At 51.1% G+C, this 20,305-nt stretch overlaps 1 protein-coding gene across 4 annotated transcripts in view; it reads left to right on the forward strand.

Annotated features, from left to right (window-relative positions):
- COL6A2 (collagen type VI alpha 2 chain) overlaps positions 1-20,305 on the forward strand; it is a 36,805-nt gene that overhangs the window by 8,546 nt on the left and 7,954 nt on the right. For 3 of the 4 annotated variants that reach the window (XM_082460970.1, XM_082460972.1, XM_082460971.1), the window contains 21 exons: positions 11,824-11,963; positions 12,106-12,704; positions 12,976-12,996; positions 13,745-13,810; positions 14,447-14,500; positions 14,583-14,627; positions 14,942-14,968; positions 15,199-15,225; positions 15,324-15,368; positions 15,947-16,000; positions 16,430-16,492; positions 16,761-16,823; positions 17,079-17,168; positions 17,843-17,905; positions 18,451-18,517; positions 18,745-18,803; positions 19,121-19,183; positions 19,447-19,497; positions 19,799-19,834; positions 20,078-20,140; positions 20,241-20,303. In XM_082460970.1, coding sequence (XP_082317096.1) covers positions 11,825-11,963; positions 12,106-12,704; positions 12,976-12,996; positions 13,745-13,810; positions 14,447-14,500; positions 14,583-14,627; positions 14,942-14,968; positions 15,199-15,225; positions 15,324-15,368; positions 15,947-16,000; positions 16,430-16,492; positions 16,761-16,823; positions 17,079-17,168; positions 17,843-17,905; positions 18,451-18,517; positions 18,745-18,803; positions 19,121-19,183; positions 19,447-19,497; positions 19,799-19,834; positions 20,078-20,140; positions 20,241-20,303 — 1,758 coding nt within the window. In that variant the 5' untranslated portion in view covers position 11,824. The remainder of the gene's footprint in view (positions 1-11,823; positions 11,964-12,105; positions 12,705-12,975; positions 12,997-13,744; positions 13,811-14,446; positions 14,501-14,582; positions 14,628-14,941; positions 14,969-15,198; positions 15,226-15,323; positions 15,369-15,946; positions 16,001-16,429; positions 16,493-16,760; positions 16,824-17,078; positions 17,169-17,842; positions 17,906-18,450; positions 18,518-18,744; positions 18,804-19,120; positions 19,184-19,446; positions 19,498-19,798; positions 19,835-20,077; positions 20,141-20,240; positions 20,304-20,305) is intronic. The other variant, XM_082460973.1, reaches the window with a different exon arrangement.

Genomic DNA, 20,305 nt, shown 5'->3' on the forward strand with positions numbered 1-20,305 from the left:
GTTTCATATGTTTGGTATGTCTTGTTTTCATTTTTATCAGTCTCTGAGTATTTTCTAATTTCCCTTGTGATTCTTCTTTGACCTATTCTATTGGTTTTTTAAGGGTGAGTTGTTTAATTCCCACAATTTTGTGAATTTTTCAGTTTTCCTTCTGTTATTGACTTCTAAAGTCATCCCATTGTGATTAGAGAAGATACTTTTTATGTTATTTTCTTTTTCAATTTATTGAGGCTTCCACTGTTGTTACACTTCTCCTCATCATTGCAAGCCTTGCCCTCTCTGGTTGAATTGACTTCCAGGAGATTTAAAGGGCTGGCACCTTTTTTCCCCCATTCATTTTTCTCTTTTTCTCCTTTTGAGAGCCAGACATTGAAGATTATGACATTCAAAAGCAACTGCATATACAGGGGAAATTAAACAGGAACTGCACATGCCTGGGGGAAAGTGCAGGCAGGAAGGAAATGAAAAGACCTTACCTTTACTCCTCAGGCTGAACCTTGGCACGGAGACAGCCTACAATAATCAAAAACAAAAAATAAAAATGAAAACAAACAAACAATCAAGAAGAGCAAACCCTAGGGAAGGAGAAGAATCTGATTTCCAGAGTTACCATTCTAGATTCAAATGTCCAGTTTTTAACAAAAAATCAAAAGGCAAACAAAGGAACAGGAAAGTATGGCCCACTCAAAGGAAAAAATATAAACTAACCAAAACTGTCCCTGAAAAAGACCTGATGGTGGATCTACTAGACAAAGACTTTAACACAACCATCTTAAAGATGCTCAAGGAACTAAAGGAAGATGTGGAGAAAGTCAAGAAAATAATGTATGAACAAAATAGAAATATCAATAAATAGAAAACCTAGGTAGAATCCAAAACGATATAATAGAGCTGAAGAGTACAATGACTTTTAGTTATTTATTAGAGGGATGCAAAGGCCAATTTGAGAAGACAGAAGAAAGCATTAGTGATGTTGAAGATAAGACAATGGAAATTATGAGTCTGAGGAGCAGAAAGAAAAAAGATTAAAGAAAAATGAACAGAACCTAAAGGACATGCATACTTGTTTTGGGAGTCCCAGAAGGAGATGAGAGAGAAAGGGGCAGAGGAAATATGTGAAGAAACTTCCCAAGTTTGATGAATGACATGAATATAAACATCCAAGACAAGTAGGATGAACTTAAAGAGACTCCCAGTGATACACATTATAACCAAACTGTCAAAAGACAAAAAGAAAGAGAGAATTTTGAAATCAGCAAGAGAGAAGTGACTCATCATATCCAAGGGATTCTCAATAGGATTACCAGATTTCTCATCAGAAACTTTGGAGACAAGAGGCAGTGGGTTGATATATTCAAAATGCTAAAAGGAAAAAAAAAACTATTGCCTGAAAATTCTATATCCAGCCTAATTGTCCCCCAGAAGTGAGGGCAACCTTAAAACATTCCCGGATAAACAAAAGCTGAAAGAGTCCATTACTGCTAGACCTGCCCTGTAAGAAATGCTCAAGAGGGTCCTGAAGGTGAAATGAAAGGACACTAGACAATAACTTGAAGTCATATGAAGATATGAAGCTCTCAGTAAAGGTAAATACATGAGCAATTATAAAGCTATTATTATTATAACAATAATTAATGTAACAATGGCATGTAACTCGCTTTTTTTCTACATGATTTGAAAGAGTAATACATTTTTTAAAATTATTAATCTAATATATACCCAAGAGTGGAATTGCTGGGTCATATGGTAGTTGTACTTTTAGTTTTTTGAGAAACCTCCATATTGTTTTCCACAGTGGATGCACCAACTTACATTCCCATCAACAGTGCATGAGGGTTCCCTTTTCTTCACATCCTCACCAACATTTGTTATTTGTGTTCTTTTTGATGATAGCCATTCTGACAGGTGTGAGGTGATATCTCACTGTGGTTTTGATTTGCAATTCCCTGATGATTAGCAATGTTGAGCATCTTTTCCTGTGCCTGTTGGCCATTTCCTCTTTGGAAAAATGTCTATTCAGTTCTTCTGCCCATTTCTTTTTATAATTGCTTCACAATACCGTGTTAGTTTCTGTTGCACAACAAAGCGAATCAGCCATATGCATACACATGTCCCCACGTCCCCTCCCTCGTGAGCCTCCCTCCCATCCTCCCTATCCCACCCCTCTGGGTCATCACGAAGCACCGAGCCGATCTCCCTGTGCTATGCTGCTGCTTCCCACCAGCCAATGATTTTACATTCGGTAATGCGTATATGCTGATGCTACTCTCACTTCACCCCAGCTTCACCTTCCCACCCCATGTCCTCAAGTCCATTCTCTATACCTACCTCTTTATTCCTGCCCTGCAACTATGTTCATCAGTACCTTTTTTTTTTTTTTTTTTAGATTCCATGTATCTGCGTTAGCATACAGTATTTGTTTTTCTCTTTCTGACTTACTTCACTCTGTATGACAGACTCTAGGTCCATCCACCTCACTACAAATAACTCAATTTCGTTTCTTTTTATGGCTGAGTAATATTCCATTGTATATATGTGCCACATCTTCTTTATCCATTCATCTGTTGATGGACATTTAGGTTGGTTCCACATCCTGGCTATTGTAAATAGTGCTGCAATGAACATTGCGGTGCATGTCTCTTTTTGAATTATGGTTTTCTCAGGGTATATGCCCAGTAGTGGGATTGCTGGGTCATATGGTAGTTCTATTTCTACTTTTTAAAGGAACCTCCCTACTGTTTTCCATAGTGGTTGTATCAATTTACATTCCCACCAACAGTGTAGGAGGGTTCCCTTTTCACCACACCCTTTCCAGCATTTATTGTTTCTAGCTTTTTTGATAATGGCCATTCTGACTGGTGTGAGGTGATACCTCATTGTAGTTTTGATTTGCATTTCTCTAATAATTAGTGATGTTGAGCATCATTTCTTGTGCCTCTTGGCCATCTGTATGTCTTCCTTGGTGAAATCTGCCCACTTTTTAATTGGGTTGTTTGTGTTTTTGATGTTGAGTTGTATAAGCTGTTTATATATGTTGGATATTAACACCTTATTGGTCATATCATTTGCAAATATTTCTCCCATTCAGTAGGTTGTCTTTTCGTTTTGTTGATGGTTTCCTTCACTGTGCAAAAGCTTTGAAGTTTAATTAGGTTCCAGTTGTTTAATTTTGGTTTTATTTCCTTTGTTTTAGGAGAGAGAGCCAAAAAAATATTGTTGTGATTTATGTCAAAGAGTGTTCTGCCCATGTTTTCCTCTAGGAGTTTTATGGAATCTGGTCTTACATTTAGGTCTTTAATCCATCTTGAGTTTATTTTTGTATATAGTGCTAGAGAATGTTCTAGTTTCACTCTTTTACATTTAGCTCTCCAGTTTTCCCAGCACCACTTATTGAAGAGGCTGTCTTTTCTCTATTGTATATTCTTGCCTCCTTTGTCATAGATTAATTGACCATACGTGCATGGGTTTATGCACTGGGCTGTCTGTTCTTTTCCATTGATCTATGTGTCTGTTTTTGTGCCAGTACCATACTGTTTTGATTACTGTAGCTTTGTAGTATAGTGTGAAGTCAGGGTGCGTGATTCCTCCAGCTCTGTTCTTCTTAAAACTAGTATTATTGTAACTCCACATTTTGTTTTCTACATAATTTAAGGGACCAATGCATTAAAAATAATATTTGCTTGTGTTTTGGGACACAAAATGTGTAAAGATGTAATTTTGTGACGTCAGTAACTGAAAGGGATAGGGAGGGAGCTTTTAAAGAAGCAGATTTTTTGGTATGTTGTTGAAGTTAAACTGGCATAAATTCAAATTATATTGTTACAACTTTAGAATGTTAAATGTAATCCCGTGGTAACCATAAAGAAAGTACCAAAAGAATATGCACAAAAAGAAATGAGGAAGGGATATACATGTTTTGCAACAAAAATCAGCTGCACACAAAAGAAAACAGTAATTCAGGAAATGAGGAACAAAAAAGCTATAACTACATAGGAAACAAATAGGAAAACTACAGAAGTAAGTCTCTCCTTATCTGTAGTTACTTTAACTGTAAATTGATTAAACTGTCCAAGCAAAAGACAGAGACTGGCAGAATGGATGTTAAAAAAATGAGATCCAATTATATGCTGTCTACAAAAGATTCATTTTAGAACCAAAGACACAAACAGGTTGGAAGTGAATGGATGGAAAATGTTATTCCATGCAAATAGGAACCAAAGGAGAACAGGGGTAGCTATACTAACACCAGATTAAAATGGACTTTAAATCGAAAAGAGTTACAAGAGGCAAAGAAGGACATTATATATTAATAAAAAGTTTAAAACAGCAAAAATATATTACACTTGTAAACATTTACACAATAATGGACCATCAAAATTTTTAAACCTTAAGAATATGAAATCTTGATCATGCATTGGGAATATGGTTGCCTAGCTCTTGGTATGTTTCCACTCTGCTCATGTTGTTTTGTTTTAACGAAGGTGATATGCGGGAGCCCGGTTATCATGAGTGTGGACTCAGAACCATGCTGCCTGGATTTGGATCTCAGCTGTTTTCTGAGCACCGAGGACAAGTTACCTGTCTCAGTCTCAGTTTCCTCATCTATGAAATGGGGATTATAATAGCACCAGTGTGCTATCCACAAGGGCTCTTGTGAGGGTTAAAAGAAAAGATGTAGCATAGTGTCTGGTGCAGAGTAATCATAAGACATTTCACTGTCATTTCATCTTTTCTATTTCCTTCAAAGACTTTTTGGTCCATGTTTTACACTCAGTTACTTACTTCTCCTGGACTTTATTTGGGTGTACTGTGTGAGGTGGGATTACTTTATTTCTAATCACATCGAGACCCCTTTTCCCAGCCTTCTCTCAGTGCTCTGAAAAGCAGCCGTCTCATTTCCTCAGTTCTCATATGGTGTTATGCCACTGCTGTATGGTCTGTTGGCCATTCCAGCACCAAAACCACTAATGCTTTATTACTGTAATTGTATTCCATTATTGCACTTGATAACACAAGTTTCATCACCCTTCATTTTTTATTTTTCTCAGCTACTCTTATTTTTTCTTCCAGGTAAATCTTAGATTCATTTTGTCAACATGTAGTGGCAAAAAAAGCAAAAAGTTTTATTGGAAATTTTAATCAAAATTACATTCTATTATAGATTCAGTTAGAAATAACTGATATTCTTAAATATTGTGTCTCTCATCCAAAAACAAGGTTTGTCTGTCCACTGTGTTCCTTAGAAATTTTTGGACTTTTTTTCATAAGTCCTGCACATCTGTAGATTCTTATTAAGTTTATTCCTTGGATTTAAGTTGTTTTTCTTGCTAGTGTAAATAGTATTTTTTCCATTACATTTCCTAATTGGTTGTTGCTGATAGAAGAAAATCTGTAGATTTTTGTGTATTTTTTTTCTTACAATTGCCTCATTGAATACCCCTTTCTCTCTCCCCTAAACTTTGTTCAATTGATTTTATTGGATTTTCTAGGTAGACAGTCCCATCTTTAATAAGGACAGTTCCTATCTCTTCCTTTCCAAGACTTACATTTTGTTTCTGTTTACTGTCTTATTGCATTGGCTTCCAACACAACAGTGAATAATATAATGAGATCAACACTCTTTGTCTTTTTTATTTTTTATTTTTCGTACTCTAATGGTCATTCTTCAAGTGCAGGAGTTTTTAATCCAGAGTCAGTTCCATAGATGAACCCCCTGAATTAATGAGGACTATGATTTCTCCATATGAGTAATCTGTGCATATGTGTCAGGTGAAACTGTCCAGATTCTTAAAGGAGTCTGTGACCCACAAAGATAAGAACACCTATTTAGTTTTTGTGTAAAATTTGATACTGGCTGTTGATTTGAAATTTATATCCTTTATAATATTAATCCAACACCTAAGTTTCTTATGAAGTTTTACTTTTATAATGTTAATCCAACTCCTAAGTCTCTTATGAGGTTTTGCCTTGTTTGTTTGTTTGTTTGTTTAACCACAAATGCATGTTTTGGGGCTCTTTTAGAGCAGTTACACACATACCTCATTTTAATGCACTTCACTTTATTGCACCTTGCAGATGTTTTGGTTTTTACAGATTGAAGGTTTGTGGCAACCCTGCATCGAGCAAGTTTATCAGCGCCATTTTTCCAACCACGTTTGCTCACTTTATGTCTGTCACATTTTGGGAATTCTTGCAATATTTCAGACTTTTTCATTATTATCTTGTTATGTTGATCTGTGATCAGCAGTCTTTGATGTTAGTACTACAATTCACTGAAGCCTCATATAATGGCTAGCATTTTTTTTAGCAATAAGGTATTTTTAATTAAGTTATGTACATTGTTTTTTAAGACATAACACTATTGCACACAATAAACTACAGTATAGTGTAAACATAACTTTTACATGCACTGGAAAACCAAAAAAATTCCTGCAACTCCCTTTATTGCAATGTTTGCTCTATTATCGTGGTCTGGAACCAAATCCAGAATATCTCTGAGGTATGCCTATACATGATTTTCTTTTTTATATTAATGTGACTTACATTAATATGTTTCCTAATGTTGCATCATTGTATTTCTAACTAACTTCATCTTAGTACTGGTTTAGTAGTCCTTAATATGCTACTATATTTTATTTTCTAATATCAGTTAGGATTTTTGCAACTGTATTCAAAAGTGATATTTATCTATAGAGTTCCTTTTAGGGATATCTTTTACCAAGTTTTGGTCTTAGGTTTTGCCAAGTTAACAAATGAATTGAAAAGCTTATCGTTTTATGTTCTGAAATAAGTTAAATAGAGAAGTGTTTGTTCTTGAAAATGCAAAAGAACTCACCCAAAAGCTGTTTGGGCCAGAGTCTTCGGGAACGTGTTTCCTTCCCGTGTTTCCATTCCTTCCAAGTCAGAGTGCAGCCGGTTCCTCACCTCCTCTCTAGAGGTGAGGCCACTTTCCCAGAAAACGGTCTTTTCGCATTTACTAGCTCACTCAAAGCTGCACTTGGTATACTCTTAAAAACAAACAACAATAAAAACTCTCCTCATCTATCATTATTTTACTCCTTAAATTTGTATATTTCTATATTTATGTTTACATCATTTTTATTCTTGCTTAGACTTGCTAAAATTTTTTCTATTTTATTGGCCTTTTTGAAGAACCAGCTCTTAGATGTATTTATTATTCTACTGTGGGTTTTTTTTCAACCAATTGGTTTGTTTTTTTTTTTACCACTTTCTCTCTTTTGCTTTCCTGAGATTTATCTCTTTAAGTTTTTTTGTCCCTATTCTCTAACCACATGCCTAATTTGTTACACTAATTTCTTATTTTATAACATAAAGCATCTAAGGCTATGTATTTTCCCCCGATTATAGTTTTGGCCTTCTCATATTTGTTTTTATGTGTACATCGTCATTGTCACTAATTCCTATGTAGTTTTTGCGAGAGTTTTTCAATTTCAAGTGCTTTGTTTTGGGGGGTTTTTTTCCTGTGTCTTATTAGTGACAAATTTTGCATTGTAGCTCAAAGAATTTTATCTGTAAAATTTCCATTTTTTTAATAAATTAAAACTTTCTTTGTGGCTTACTCTAGGATTGAATTCTGTAAAATTTTTAAAAGAGTGTATGTTCCCTACTTGTAGGTTTTGAAAACATAGGTATATATGTAATATGTGCACGTGTTTTATGCACATTATCCAAATCCTTTATGTTTAGAAAATACATATTTCCGGCTTGTTACTATCAAAGTTTTATAAAACATGACATTCAGATCCTCTGTTTTTTTTAATATGATCTGTCAGTAACATAAAAAGATGAGTTAAAGTCTACTTGGTTGCAGTCTGTCAGTTTTTTCTTTGATTTTTCACAGATTGTGCTTTAAGTAATATTGTGTTATGAAATTAGGTACATAAAGATTTATAACTGGACTGCAGCAGCTTTTATCTTTTCCTGGGCCCCATCCCTCATCCTCTGTCTTAAATTCTAGTGTCTCAACAACACTGCCCCTGTCTTTCTCTCCATTTGCATCCATCCCTCCCCACTCCATTTTCTTTGCACCATCTGTGGCTTTCTATTTAAAGTGTGACTCTTATAAACCTCATGGCAATGGGTTTCATTTTTTGACCCAATTTAGGAAAGTTTGTCTTTACAGGAGAATTTAAGCCATACACCTTTATTGTCACAACTGATCTATGTGAAATTTCTGGCTTTTAATTTTATGCTTCAGTTCTTTTCCCTTCATTTTCTATATTTTACTGTATGTCTCAAGTTTCTTTGCTTTTCATTTATTTTTATTCATTTCTCTATTGTCTGCAGAAATTCCTTGCAGAATATTTTTAAGAATGGTGTGTGGGTGGCATAGATCTGAGCCCATTTACGTCTGAGATGTTTATCCTTTTTTTATTTTTAATGGAAGTATAGTTGATTTACGATGTGTTAATTTCTGCTGTTTGGCAAAGTTACTCAGTTATACACATATATACATTCTTTTTTATATTCTCTTCCATTATGGTTTATCCCAGGATATTGAATACAGTTCCCTGTGTTATACAGTAGGACCTTGTTGTTTATCCATTCTATACATTATAGTTTGCATCTACTAACCCCAAACTTCCAATCTATCCCTCCCCCATCCCCCATCCCCCTTGGCAACCACTAGTCTGTTCTCTGTGTCTGCGAGTCTGTTTCTGTTTCGTAGATGAGTTCATTTGTGTCATATTTTAGATTCCGTATGTAAGTGATATCATATGGTATTTGTCTTTCTCTGACTTACTTCACTTAGTGTGATAATCTCTAGTTGCATCCATGTTGCTTCAAATGGCATTATTTTGTGTTTTTTTATGGCTAATATTCCACTGTATAAATATACCACCTCTTCTTTATCCATTCATCTGTCAGTGGACATTTAGGTTGTTTCCATGTCTTGGCTATTGTGAATAGTGCTGCTATGAACATAGGGGTGCATGTATCTTTTTGAATTAGAGTTTTGTCTGGATATATGCCCAGGAGTGGGATTGCTGGACCATATGGTAGCTCTATTTTTAGTTTTCTGTGATGTTTATCCTTATACATGAAAGATAAGTTGGCTGGGGAGACATCCTTGGGTCATTTTTTTTCCTGTCAAAATCCTGAATTATTGTCTCATCTTTGTCTACAACGTTGTGGAGAAAAAGTTTTATGCTTCTGTTAGTGGTCTATTGCTGTGTAATAAAGTACCCAAAACTTAGTGATTTAAAACAATAAGCATTTACTATCTTGTAATTTATTCAGGCCAGGAATTCAGGAGAGGCTTCGCTGGGTGGTTCTCACTCAGGGTCCCTCACGAGGTGCAGTCAGGATATTGGCCACAGCCTCGGTCATCTCAGTCTTGGCTGGGGTGGCGGGTCTGCCTCCAAGACGGCTCACTCACCGCTGTCGGCTGTAGGCCTCATCACCTCCCCCATGAGCTTCTGCAAAGGCTGCTTGAGCGTCTTCACGTTACAGCAGCTGGCTTCCCCCGTAGCAAGCAAGTCAAGAGGGGACCAGGCAGAAGGCACCCTTCCTTTTATGAGCCAGTCGTGGAAGTCACACAGCATCACTTCCATGTCTTTCTGTTGGTCATACTGGCCAGAGACAGTTCAGGGGGTAAGAGGACTCTGTATGGGCAAGAGTAATCGGGGGCCACCTTGGAGGCTGCCTACCGCAGGCCAAAGTGATTTTTCCCTTCGGGTGTTTTCTGTATTTTGTTGTTGCTATTGTGTTTTTCCCCTGGGTAGATATTTTTAGAATTTTTCATTACATTTGAGAGTAAGATTTTCCACCAGTACACTTTATTATGTGGGTCTCTTTTAATTTATTATGTGTGTTTTTGTGTGTGGTGTATGATGTGTGAGTGTGTGTGATGTGTGTGTGTGTGCTGTATGTGTGCTGTGTGTGTGGGGTGTGTGGTGTCTGTGTGTGGTGTGCTGTGTGTGTGTGTGGTGTATGATGTGTGAGTGTGTGTGATGTGTGTGTGTGTGATGTCTGTGTGTGGTGTGTGACGTGTGTGTGGTGTGCTGTGTGTGTGTGGTGTGTGTGTATGGTGATGTCTGTGTGTGGTGTACTGTGTGTGTGTGGTGTGTGTGGTATGTGTGATGCGTGTGTGATGTCTGTGTGTGTGTGTGCTGTGTGTGTGTGGCGCGTGACATGTGTGCACATGGAGAACAGTGCCAAGCTGGGCAAGCCTCTCCTCAGTTCTGTCCCCTCTCACCTGTAGCACACAGGACATGGTGGGCCTTATGGTGCCCTCTCTGCGGTCTCTCCTCCATGGGGCAGCAGGGTGAGGGGTAGTGGAGGACAAAGCTGTGCCCATATCCTAGTGGTCATCCTGACTGGCTCCCCTGACTGAGGTCCCACAGTGGCTGTCGCCAGTGGTTGATGGCTCTGGACCCTTGGCTCTGGCTGGTGCAGCCCGACTCCCTCTTGGCTTCTGGGTGCTTCAGAGCCCCTGGCCTGCCCCTCACCCCACCTTCTTGGTCCTCACCTCAGTCGAGTGTTGCCCCCAGACCTCCCTAAACCAGACTCCTCTCGGCCAGGAGCTTCCTTCCTCTGGCCATTCCCTCAGTCTGGGCACATCCATCACCTCCTGCAGGAAGCCCTCCTGGATTTCCTGATACTCCCACGGGGCTTGCTTTAATCTCAGCAACTGTCACCACCCTTCGGGGTCATGACTGTTACCTGTAGCCTCACAGCCTCTTGAGCTAACCATGACCCCATGCGGAGGGAGGCAGGACCACGTCCTGTGCACCCCTAACTACGCCAGGAATAACCCCTCTCACCTTAAACCAAGTGCAAATTCACCTTCTCTCAAAAATGAGACGTTTCCACAGTGTTGAGGGGCATCACCAAGAAACAGCACCAAAGCGCCCCTAACGCCTCTGCTTCCCTTCAGAGCTCTCCAGGTGCCTCCTCTTGCCCCCAGCCATGCGAGGGCCCAGGTTGCCAGCAGAGCCCAAGTCCCCGGCAGGGCTGCATCTTCAGCAGGTTCACCCTCTGTTCCAGGGGCACCAAGTGAACCAGTTTGCAGGGTCCCCACTGGAACAGCAGGGTGACAAGCCCCTTCCTCGCCTTCCCACGAAGGGTCCCCCTTCCCCTCACACCGTGTCCCCAGAGCCCAGCCAACCCACCCACGCCGCACCTCGAGGTCCTCTCGCTGCATTTGTCCAGCAGAGGGTGCACCCGAGTGCAGAGGCCACAGCATCAGGACCACCCCAGGCTCCGCGGAGACACGCCAGGGCGCAGTGACCTCTCTGGAGAAGGGTCCCCTCCACCCTGTGCAGCTGTCCCCACGTCCCTCAACAAAGCAGGACCCGGAGGCCACTGCCTGCCGGCCCTCCAGGCCTGTCCTCGTCAGTGCCCACATTCCGCTCCCCAGGCCATCCCCCTCCCCAGTCAGCATGGCGTCAGGTACCAAGGCGCACCCCGGCCCAGCCTGGGCCTCTCTCCCCTCCCCGGGTGCCCCTCCTCCCAGTCGCCCCCAGCGACCCCTCTGCCCTGCCCACCGCAGGACCCCCTCTGTCCTCACCGATGCCAGTCACTGGCTTTTCAGTTCCCAGGACGCACCTGTCTGCCCAGCGCACCCAGGCTCTGCAGGGCAGGCAGGAGTGGCGAGCGTCCCACCCGGAGCGGAGCCCAAAGCTTGCGGTCTCTGCTCCCAGTCAATGCTTGTGGCCCATCCAGGGCAGGGGGAGAGGGGCCCCCGAGCCCAGCTGCTGGCCGGCCGCGTGTGTGCCGCCCCCACCGTCTGGGGAGGAGGGCTCGGACCGTGCTGTGTGCACGGGGCACCGTCTGCAGCGCCGCTCTCCCCTGCTGCAGGATGTCGGGGCGCACGGGCGCTGCCAAGATGCTCCCAGGCCCCTGCTTCGCCCTCCTGCTCTGGGGGCTCCTGGGGGCCGTCCACGCTCAGCAGCAGGAGGTCATCAGCCCCAGCACCTCCGAGAGGAACAGCTGCCCAGGTACCACCGGGGTGGGTGCGGCGAGGCCTGGGCGGGGCCGGAGGGCGGGGGCGGGGCGGGCTGCCGGGAGGCCGGCGGGCAGAGCCCGGCACCAGCCCGCGCAAGGGCCCCCGGCGCCACGGTAACTCGTGCGCGTTCCCAGAGAAGGCCGACTGCCCGGTCCACGTGTACTTCGTGCTGGACACGTCGGAGAGCATCACCATGCAGTCCCCCACCGACAGCCTGCTCTACCACATGCAGCAGTTCGTGCTGCAGTTCATCAGCCAGCTGCAGGACGAGCTCTACCTGGACCAGGTGGCCCTGAGCTGGCGCTACGGCGGCCTGCACTTCTCCGACCTGGTGGAGGTGTTCAGCCCGCCCGGCAGCGACCGGGCCTCCTTCACCAAGAGCCTGCAGGGCATCAGCTCCTTCCGCCGCGGCACCTTCACGGACTGCATGCTGGCCAACATGACCCAGGAGGTCCGGCAGCACGTGGGCAAGGGGGTGGTCAACTTCGCAGTGATCATCACCGATGGCCACGTCACGGGCAGCCCGTGCGGGGGCATCAAGCTGCAGGCCGAGCGGGCCCGCGAGGAGGGCATCCGGCTCTTCGCGGTGCCGCCCAACCTGAAGCTGAACGAGCAGGGCCTGCGGGACATCGCCAACACGCCGCACGAGCTCTACCGGAACAACTACGCCACCATGCGGCCCGACTCCACCGAGATCGACCAGGACACCGTCAACCGCATCATCAAGGTCATGGTGAGTCGCTGGGGCGGGGAGGCCACCCCCACCCGCCAGCAGCAGGGACGGAGCATGGGGCCCAGAGCCCTGGGATCCGCTCACCCGCGTGGCAGGGGGCAGTCCACCGCTCTGGGCCTCAGTTTACCCCCTCTGAGTGAGGTGGCTGAAGAGGGTGGGCCCCGGGCAGGGTCCTGTCTACTCCGATGTCCTGCATCCCCGCCCAGACTTGGAGCTGACCATGTCTCCAGGTCCCCCCTAACCAGGGTTTCTCTCTGGGTCTTTTCCGCAGAAACATGAAGCCTACGGAGAGGTGAGAGTGTTTCCATCCCTGCCGGCCCTGCCGGGAGCTGCTTGGGGCCTCTGAGCCAGCAGAGACGACCACCCGCGCCCCACTCCCTGGGGCTCCCAGGGTCTAGGACAATGAGGGGGGGGCCGGCCTGGGAGCAAGACCCCTCAGCTCCATGTGGGGCCTGAGACTCGAGTCTGGACAAAGGGCTCCTGGCCACAACCAGGCTGTTTAAACGCAGAGGTCAGCGTTAGGGTCTACACAGCCAAAGGATGCGGGTCGAGGTTGAGGGTTGCCCTCTGGGCTGACGGGCTCCATCCACCTGAGGGAGGCCAGGAGGAGAAGGCAGGTGGCCAGCTGAGTGCCCAGCACAGGACCTGCAGCACAGGACCTGAAGCCTGTGCTTCCCCAGCACCAGCTCACAGCCCAGGATACTACAAGCACACCCTTTCCCGGAGCAGCTGCTCAATACCACAGCGATTTAATGTGCAAGCGCAGTGGGGACTGGCCAGCAGCGATTTAATACTTTCTACTGCTGGTCATTGCTTAATGCAGCCTTGATTTCTAAAACTTGCCTAGAGCACTGGTGTGGACCCCTGAACCCGCCCCTGGTGGGCACAGGGGCCTCCTGGGCACCTCCCAAGTCTGTTCCATCACGCAGCCCCCAGCTCAGGATGGCCCAGTGTCCAGTGAGCCCCAGGCTGCACCCTCTCCTTCCCTCCTGGGACTTGCGGTGCTAGCCTCACACGCTGCCCCTTGCTTCCTGTTTCAGTGCTACAAGGTGAGCTGTCTGGAGATCCCCGGGCCCCCCGGCCCCAAGGGCTACCGCGGACAGAAGGTAAGATGCCCAGACCACCCAAGGGGTCTGTTTCCCAGGAAAGCCCCCGACCTGTCTTGAACTCCAAATTTAGGGCCACTGCACTTCGGATGGACTCACCACTTCTCACCCTGGCAGAACTAAAATTCAGCTTTTATCAGCTGCATTTTATATGGCATTTTGAGAAGAGTAGGAATACTTTTTAATTAAGATTTGCCCATAAAAGACTCCTGTAAAGTAAACAAGCATGCTCAAGTACATAAGGAAACATGAACTCCATTACTCTTGGTAATATGGTGCTAATTCATACAGGGCACTCACTGCTGTCATTTGTTAAATAAGTAGGTTTTAAGGGGTTAGGTTGGCCCTGCGTTTTCATAACAACAGAGGTGTATCAAATGAAATCCTTCCAAAATGACTGCCAGGGTATCAGAAACACCAATGATTCGTGTCAAAAACTGTAAAGGCAGGAGAGGGGAAGAAACCTCTGCGGACATGAGACAGAGCGTTTGAAATGCTGTTACGGGGAAAGTTATTACTAAGTGGCTTCTTTCTAAATTCGGGAGAGAAGTGTCTGCCCGGCTGCCAGGCCGCTGGCCAGACGCACCCTCTGCCTCCCCACCTTGATTTATTCCTTTTTCTTTCGTCTGCTTTCAGGGCGCCAAGGGCAACATGGGTGAGCCCGGAGAGCCTGGACAGAAGGGGCGACAGGTGAGTACCCCCCACACCCCGTCCCGGCGGCCCCCGCTCCCCACGGCTGAGGTTACGTCCACGGCCCTTTGCTCTTCCACAGGGAGATCCAGGCATCGAAGGCCCCATTGGATTCCCAGGACCCAAGGCAAGTTGCTGCGGACCCTGCCCGGGGGGCGGGGGACATGAGGACAAGCCAAGGGCTCCCTGCCTCCAGGCGGGGCCCGCCACCGGGGTCAGGATGTGTCTGGCGTGGCCCACTACTCCCGCCCCTGCCCCAAGGAAGTGAAGCGCTGCTGCATTTCCAACGACGTCCCTGGTGGCGCCGCTGCATCCGAGCCTGACGACCACCACCCCACCCCCATCCCCCCCACCTCCCCATCCCCCCTTCCTCCCCCCAGGCCTGCTGGGTCCCAGCGCACACACCCTGGTAACGCTGCTTTTCTTTCCTTCCGACCTCAGGGTGTTCCTGGTTTCAAAGGAGAGAAGGTGAGACTGGGCTCTGGGCGGCCAGACCTCACACGGCCCCAACCCTGGCAGCAGTGTCCGGTAGCGAGCCGGGGGTCCGTGCTGGGGCATGGGACCCGGTGTCGTGCCGGTAGTAGCCTTCTGGGGCCGCTCTGGCCTCGTGTTTTGTCCAAGGGTAGACTTGGGCCCCTAAGGCAGTGGCGTCTGTGATGTGTTAGCAGCGCTAACTGGCCTCGTTTCCTCCTGTGCAGGGCGAGTTTGGAGCCGAAGGGCGGAAGGTGAGCAGACAGGCGGGCGGGGGCGGGGTGCCTGCCTCCCCACTGCTCAGAAGGAAGGAGCATCGGGCTAACGGGGTCCCTCCTCCCCTCTCCTCCAGGGCGCCCCCGGCCTGGCGGGCAAGAACGGGACGGATGGACAGAAGGTAGAGTGCTCTGGGGCTCCGTCCCCGGGCGGAGCAAGGGTGCCCGTGAACTGACAGCCACACCCTCGAGACTCTCAGGTCCCTCCAGGGGCCAGGCCTCTGGGCCTCTCTGGCCACTGCGCACAACCTGTGGCTTGAGTGGCCCCTGGTTGCATCTACCCGGTGGACACACGACACACGGGAACCTTGCAAGAGTGGAAGTGGACATTTGCTCCTGAAAAGCAGGGCCCGGCCTTGCAGGACTCTCCCTGCCTGTCCTGCAGACCCCACGTCTGGCGTGACTGGTGGTTCACACACGTGCACAGGTGCACACAAACAGCACACACACACATGTCACAGGTGAGCACGCACCATGCATGCACGCACACGTGCACACGCCTGGAGGGGGCACCACAGACACTCGTGCTCCCGGCCGCACCCCGGAGACTCTGGACCGCCACCCTGACAGCCACTGACGCACACGTCCACAGTGGGGTGCCCGGTGCACGTAGACCCGGCACCACTGACCTCTGTCGTCGGGGCCCTTGTCCTCCGAATCCTGGCTTTGACACATCTTCTGCTCCCCTCTTTTCCTTCAGGGCAAGTTGGGGCGCATCGGACCTCCTGGCTGCAAGGGAGACTCCGGGGATCGGGTGAGCACAGTTGCGGCTTTGCGTCGCGCCCCTGTGGCCCCGGGAGGTGCCAGGCGCCGGGCGGGGGCGGGGAGCACAGCCACCAGCGCTGCAAGCTGCGGCGGGAAGCCAGTAGCTGGGCTCCTCCCTCCAGCCCCTCCCCTGCCTGTCCCGGGACCCCGCCAGCGTTCAGCCGGGGTTGGGGTCACAACATGACGAATGGCCTCAGCGGCTCCCGGGTCAGGTGGCGGGTGGCTGCTTCCACAGTCCCGAGGGGCTCCCGTGCCAGCGGCTTGTCCGGTCTGCCCGCCCAGGCCGGGGGTCCCGGCAGCCAGTCCAGCGATGGGGTGCTGGTCACCCTCCCCCTGGTCAGCTGGCCCTGACCCCACGGGGAAAATGCAAGCACAGCTCCCGGCCAGAGCCCCAGCACAACCCTCTCCCTTCTTGCAGGGCCCGGATGGTTACGTGGGGGAAGCCGGCAGCCCTGGCGAGCCAGGAGATCAAGGCTCCAAGGTAGGCAGCCTGGCCGAGGTGGCGGGCCGGCCAGAGCAGAGGGGGTCGCCACCCTCCTGGGGGCCTTCTCCCTGCCTGCAGCACCGGACCGAGATGCCCAGCAGAGAGGCCCCGGCCCCGCAAACCGGGCAGGGGGCCGTGGGTGCCCACACGGGGGGACCTGCTCCACAGACGCGGGAGGGGAAGCGCGCGCCCCCAGCCCCGCCGGGGTCCTGCCGCACTGCTGGCATCTGAAGAGCACGAGGCTGATTTCTCCAAACCCTTCCAGGGGGACCCTGGCCGCCCCGGACGCAGAGGGCCCCCGGGGGAAAGCGGGGCAAAAGGAAGCAAGGCAAGTGTTCCCGGCGGGCTCCGGCCGCACGCCCGTGGTGCCCCATGGCGGGAGGTGGGCAGGCAGGCCAGCCCTGGGTCCTGAGCGCCCCCAGCCTCTCTGTCCCTGCTGCCAGGTGACGGCGCACCGCACCGCGAGGGAGACACGGCCCCACCGGAGACGGCGGGCATGCGTCCGCACGGGCCGGGCTCTGCCCACAGCCGTCCGTGCGCCTGGGCAGATCACGGCCGTAGCTGAGCTGTCTCTTCCCCGCAGGGCTACCAAGGCAACACCGGAGCCCCCGGAAGTCCCGGCCTGAAAGGAGCCAAGGGTGGGCCTGGGCCCCGAGGCCCCAAAGGCGAGCCCGTGAGTTCACCTGCCCACAGGCCCTGGGCACCCTGGCCGGCCCGCCGCACCCTCCCGCAGGGCTGCCTCGGCGCGCGCTGCTCTGGGCCTCTGTGAGCCCAGCGTCCTCCGGCCTCTCCAGCTGAGCCTCCTGGCCCCCGCACTGCAGCCGCCACGGAGGGCCGCTGGGGAGTGGCTTGCGGGGCCCAGGCACACCCCTGCCGGACGCTCGGTGCCCATGAAGTGGCCCCGGGGCCCCACCTTGCCCCCCCGGCAGGACCCCGCGAGGGCTCAACCTAGACCCAGGCACACACTCTGCGGGTCCACACGGCGACCCCACTCAGCCGTCCCTGAGGGTCCTGCCACAGGGTGGGTGGAGCCCAGTCCCAGGGCTGACCCCCAGAGGGGACTCATCCCGATCCGGGGGGAACAGAGGGACTTCGCGAAGAGCTGGTCCAAGCTCGGTCCCAGTCACGTCACCTGAGCTCCTGGACTTACAAGCTCACCAGCCCCCATCATTTCCTAAATCCTCGTCTGGGACCAAACCGACCCAGCAGAGGACAGGTCTAGGCTGAGGCCCTCTGGAGGGGCCCCCAGACCCCACAGCCAGAGTCCTTGTGGGGAGAACAGAGTGTGGGGTTCCAGTGGGGCTCCCACCCTGGAACCCCACACTCCCACGTGCCTGTTCTCTGCAGGGGCGCAGGGGAGACCCTGGAACCAAGGGCAGCCCAGGCAGCGATGGCCCCAAGGGCGAGAAGGTGAGTGTCCGCACGGGGGAGCCTCGGGCACTGTCTGCCGTGTCTGTGTCTACACCGGAGTCTCACCGTGGTGCCAGTGGAGCCCCTGTGATGAGGGATGACCAACACCCCCTCCACGGTCCACCTAGGAGAACAAAGGCAACCCCCGGGGCCTGACCGTCAGGGGGCGCTCCCTGCAGGGTCTGGGAGAGCAGGAGGCACTCCCTGATGAGAGGCCTGGGCAAGGACAGTCCCACACACGCCATGCACAGCTGCTCCACCCCCCAGCGTCCCCCCCGCACACACGTGCTCCTGTAGCTGGCGCAGGAGGTCTTTGTCTTTGTGGTGAAATCCAAGGGCAGCCATTTCCCTGTGAGATGTGGGGGAAGGTCGCAAAGGAGGGGCTCCCTCCTCTGGGACTGGTGGCCCCTGCCCTGCTGCATGAGGCCAAGCGGGCAGGCCTGCTGTTCCCGCTCCGCCCTCCACCGTCTGGGGCCTCCTCCCCGGGGAGCTCATGATCCCCTCTCCTCACCTCCCGCAGACTAACCTGGCCTCTCTTCCCACAGGGGGACCCCGGCCCTGAGGGGCCCCGGGGCCTGGCTGGAGAGGTTGGCAACAAGGGAGCCAAGGCAAGTGGGGCAGCGGGTGGGCCGCCACAAAGGCCACATACCCTCCTGGGGTGGCACCGCCAGGGCCCCCTGCCCCTCTCCTGCCCTCCGCCCTGCAGACCCTGCCTGGGGCCACTGGGGTCAGGGCTAAGGACCTCATGGAGGGCAGCAGGGCCCCCTGCCCTTGCCGAGGTCCACAGTGAGTGACAACAGGGTCTCTGAAGCGCCCTCGTCTCTTTTCTTTCCAGGGAGACCGAGGTTTACCTGGACCCAGAGGTCCCCAGGGGACTGTTGGAGAGCCGGGGAAGCAGGTCAGTAGCAGGATGCCTGGGAGGGCCCATGGCTTTGGGTCCTCCTGTCCTCGGGTGGGCAGGATACTGTCCGCACAGTAAACCTGGGCAGCGGGAGAGGGAGCCGAAGGCCCCCACGCACCTCACACCATCATCCTGCCCTGAGGGGTCAGGCTTTACCAGGCGGGGGATGTGCCAGGGGGAGCCGGGACGTGGCACGCGGAGAGGAGAGACCCTCGGGACGGCCAGCCCTGCAGGGCAGCAGTGCTGCCTGGGGGTCAGAGCTGGATGAGGTCAGCCCCGTCTGTGCCGACTCCCTGCTTCCTTTCTGCCCTCAGGGATCTCGGGGAGACCCTGGGGACGCTGGCCCCCGCGGAGACTCAGGAGAGCCTGGCCCCAAGGTATGCCCCCTCCCCACCCGGCAGGCAGGATGGGCCAGGGCTCCTGAGTAAGGCTGCCGGGAGCATGCCGGCCCTGCCCCCTTGGTGAGGGAGGACATCAGGGGCCTGGGCAGCAACCTCCCACCCCAGCCCGTGTTCTCACCCTCAGGGGTGGCATGTCCTCCCAAGGCGGGCCCTGCCCACCCACCCCCAGTCCAGGCCGACTGACTCAGTCTCCACCTTTTCCACTGGCCCTGCCCTGACTGGCCTCCCGTGTCCCCCAGGGAGACCCCGGCAGGCCTGGCTTCAGCTATCCGGGACCCCGAGGAGCACCTGTAAGTCCTGGGGTGGGACAGGGACTGGGGGAGGGGGTGGGCATTGTCGGGAGGGCCCTGACTGGAAGGTTCCTGCTAGCTCCTGCCAGGGCCCCCCGCCGGGCCCAGGGTGAGGCTGGGGTGGGGCGGGGGGGCCATCAAGAGCAGAGGCGGGTCCCCTGGGAATCTCAGACGTTCTCCCATAGCCTCTGCGGCTCTGTACAGATTTCGATACCCAAGCCCACCCGTCAGGGAAGGGAGGGGGCTGCACAGCCATCAGCCCTCAGCTCAGTGCTGAGTGACCCCTGTGCTTGCTTCCCAGGGAGAGAAAGGCGAGCCTGGCCCCCGCGGCCCCGAGGTACGTACCGCGGGGCGGTCTGTGCAGCGGGCCTCTGTGCTGAGCTCTGCTGGTGGGAGCGGGCCACGCCCTGAAATGCCGCCATGTGCGGCTGCATCTGACCGCCCCGCACTGCCGAGTACAGGTTCCTCCTGAAAAGGCGTGTTCCTCTTGGGCAGATCCCTGGAGGGCTGGGGGACGGCAGGGGAGCAGTGCCAGCTGCCGAGCTCTCTGCGTTGTTAACACGGGTGTCCTGTGTCACAGGGGGGCAGAGGTGACTTTGGGTCCAAAGGAGAACCCGGGAGGAAAGGCCAGAAGGGCGAGCCTGTGAGTACCTCTGCTGCCTGTTGACGGTTGCCGGGGGCAGGGCCGCGCGGGGGGACCACCCAAGGTACTGCCGGAGCCCACCTGCCCGTTTCCTTCTCAGGCAGATCCTGGTCCCCCTGGTGAGCCAGGCCCGCGGGGGCAGAGAGGAGCGCCAGGACCCGAGGT

This window comes from Balaenoptera physalus (assembly GCF_965194825.1).
Source record: "Balaenoptera physalus genome assembly, chromosome: 4".
Lineage (NCBI taxonomy): Eukaryota > Metazoa > Chordata > Mammalia > Artiodactyla > Balaenopteridae > Balaenoptera > Balaenoptera physalus.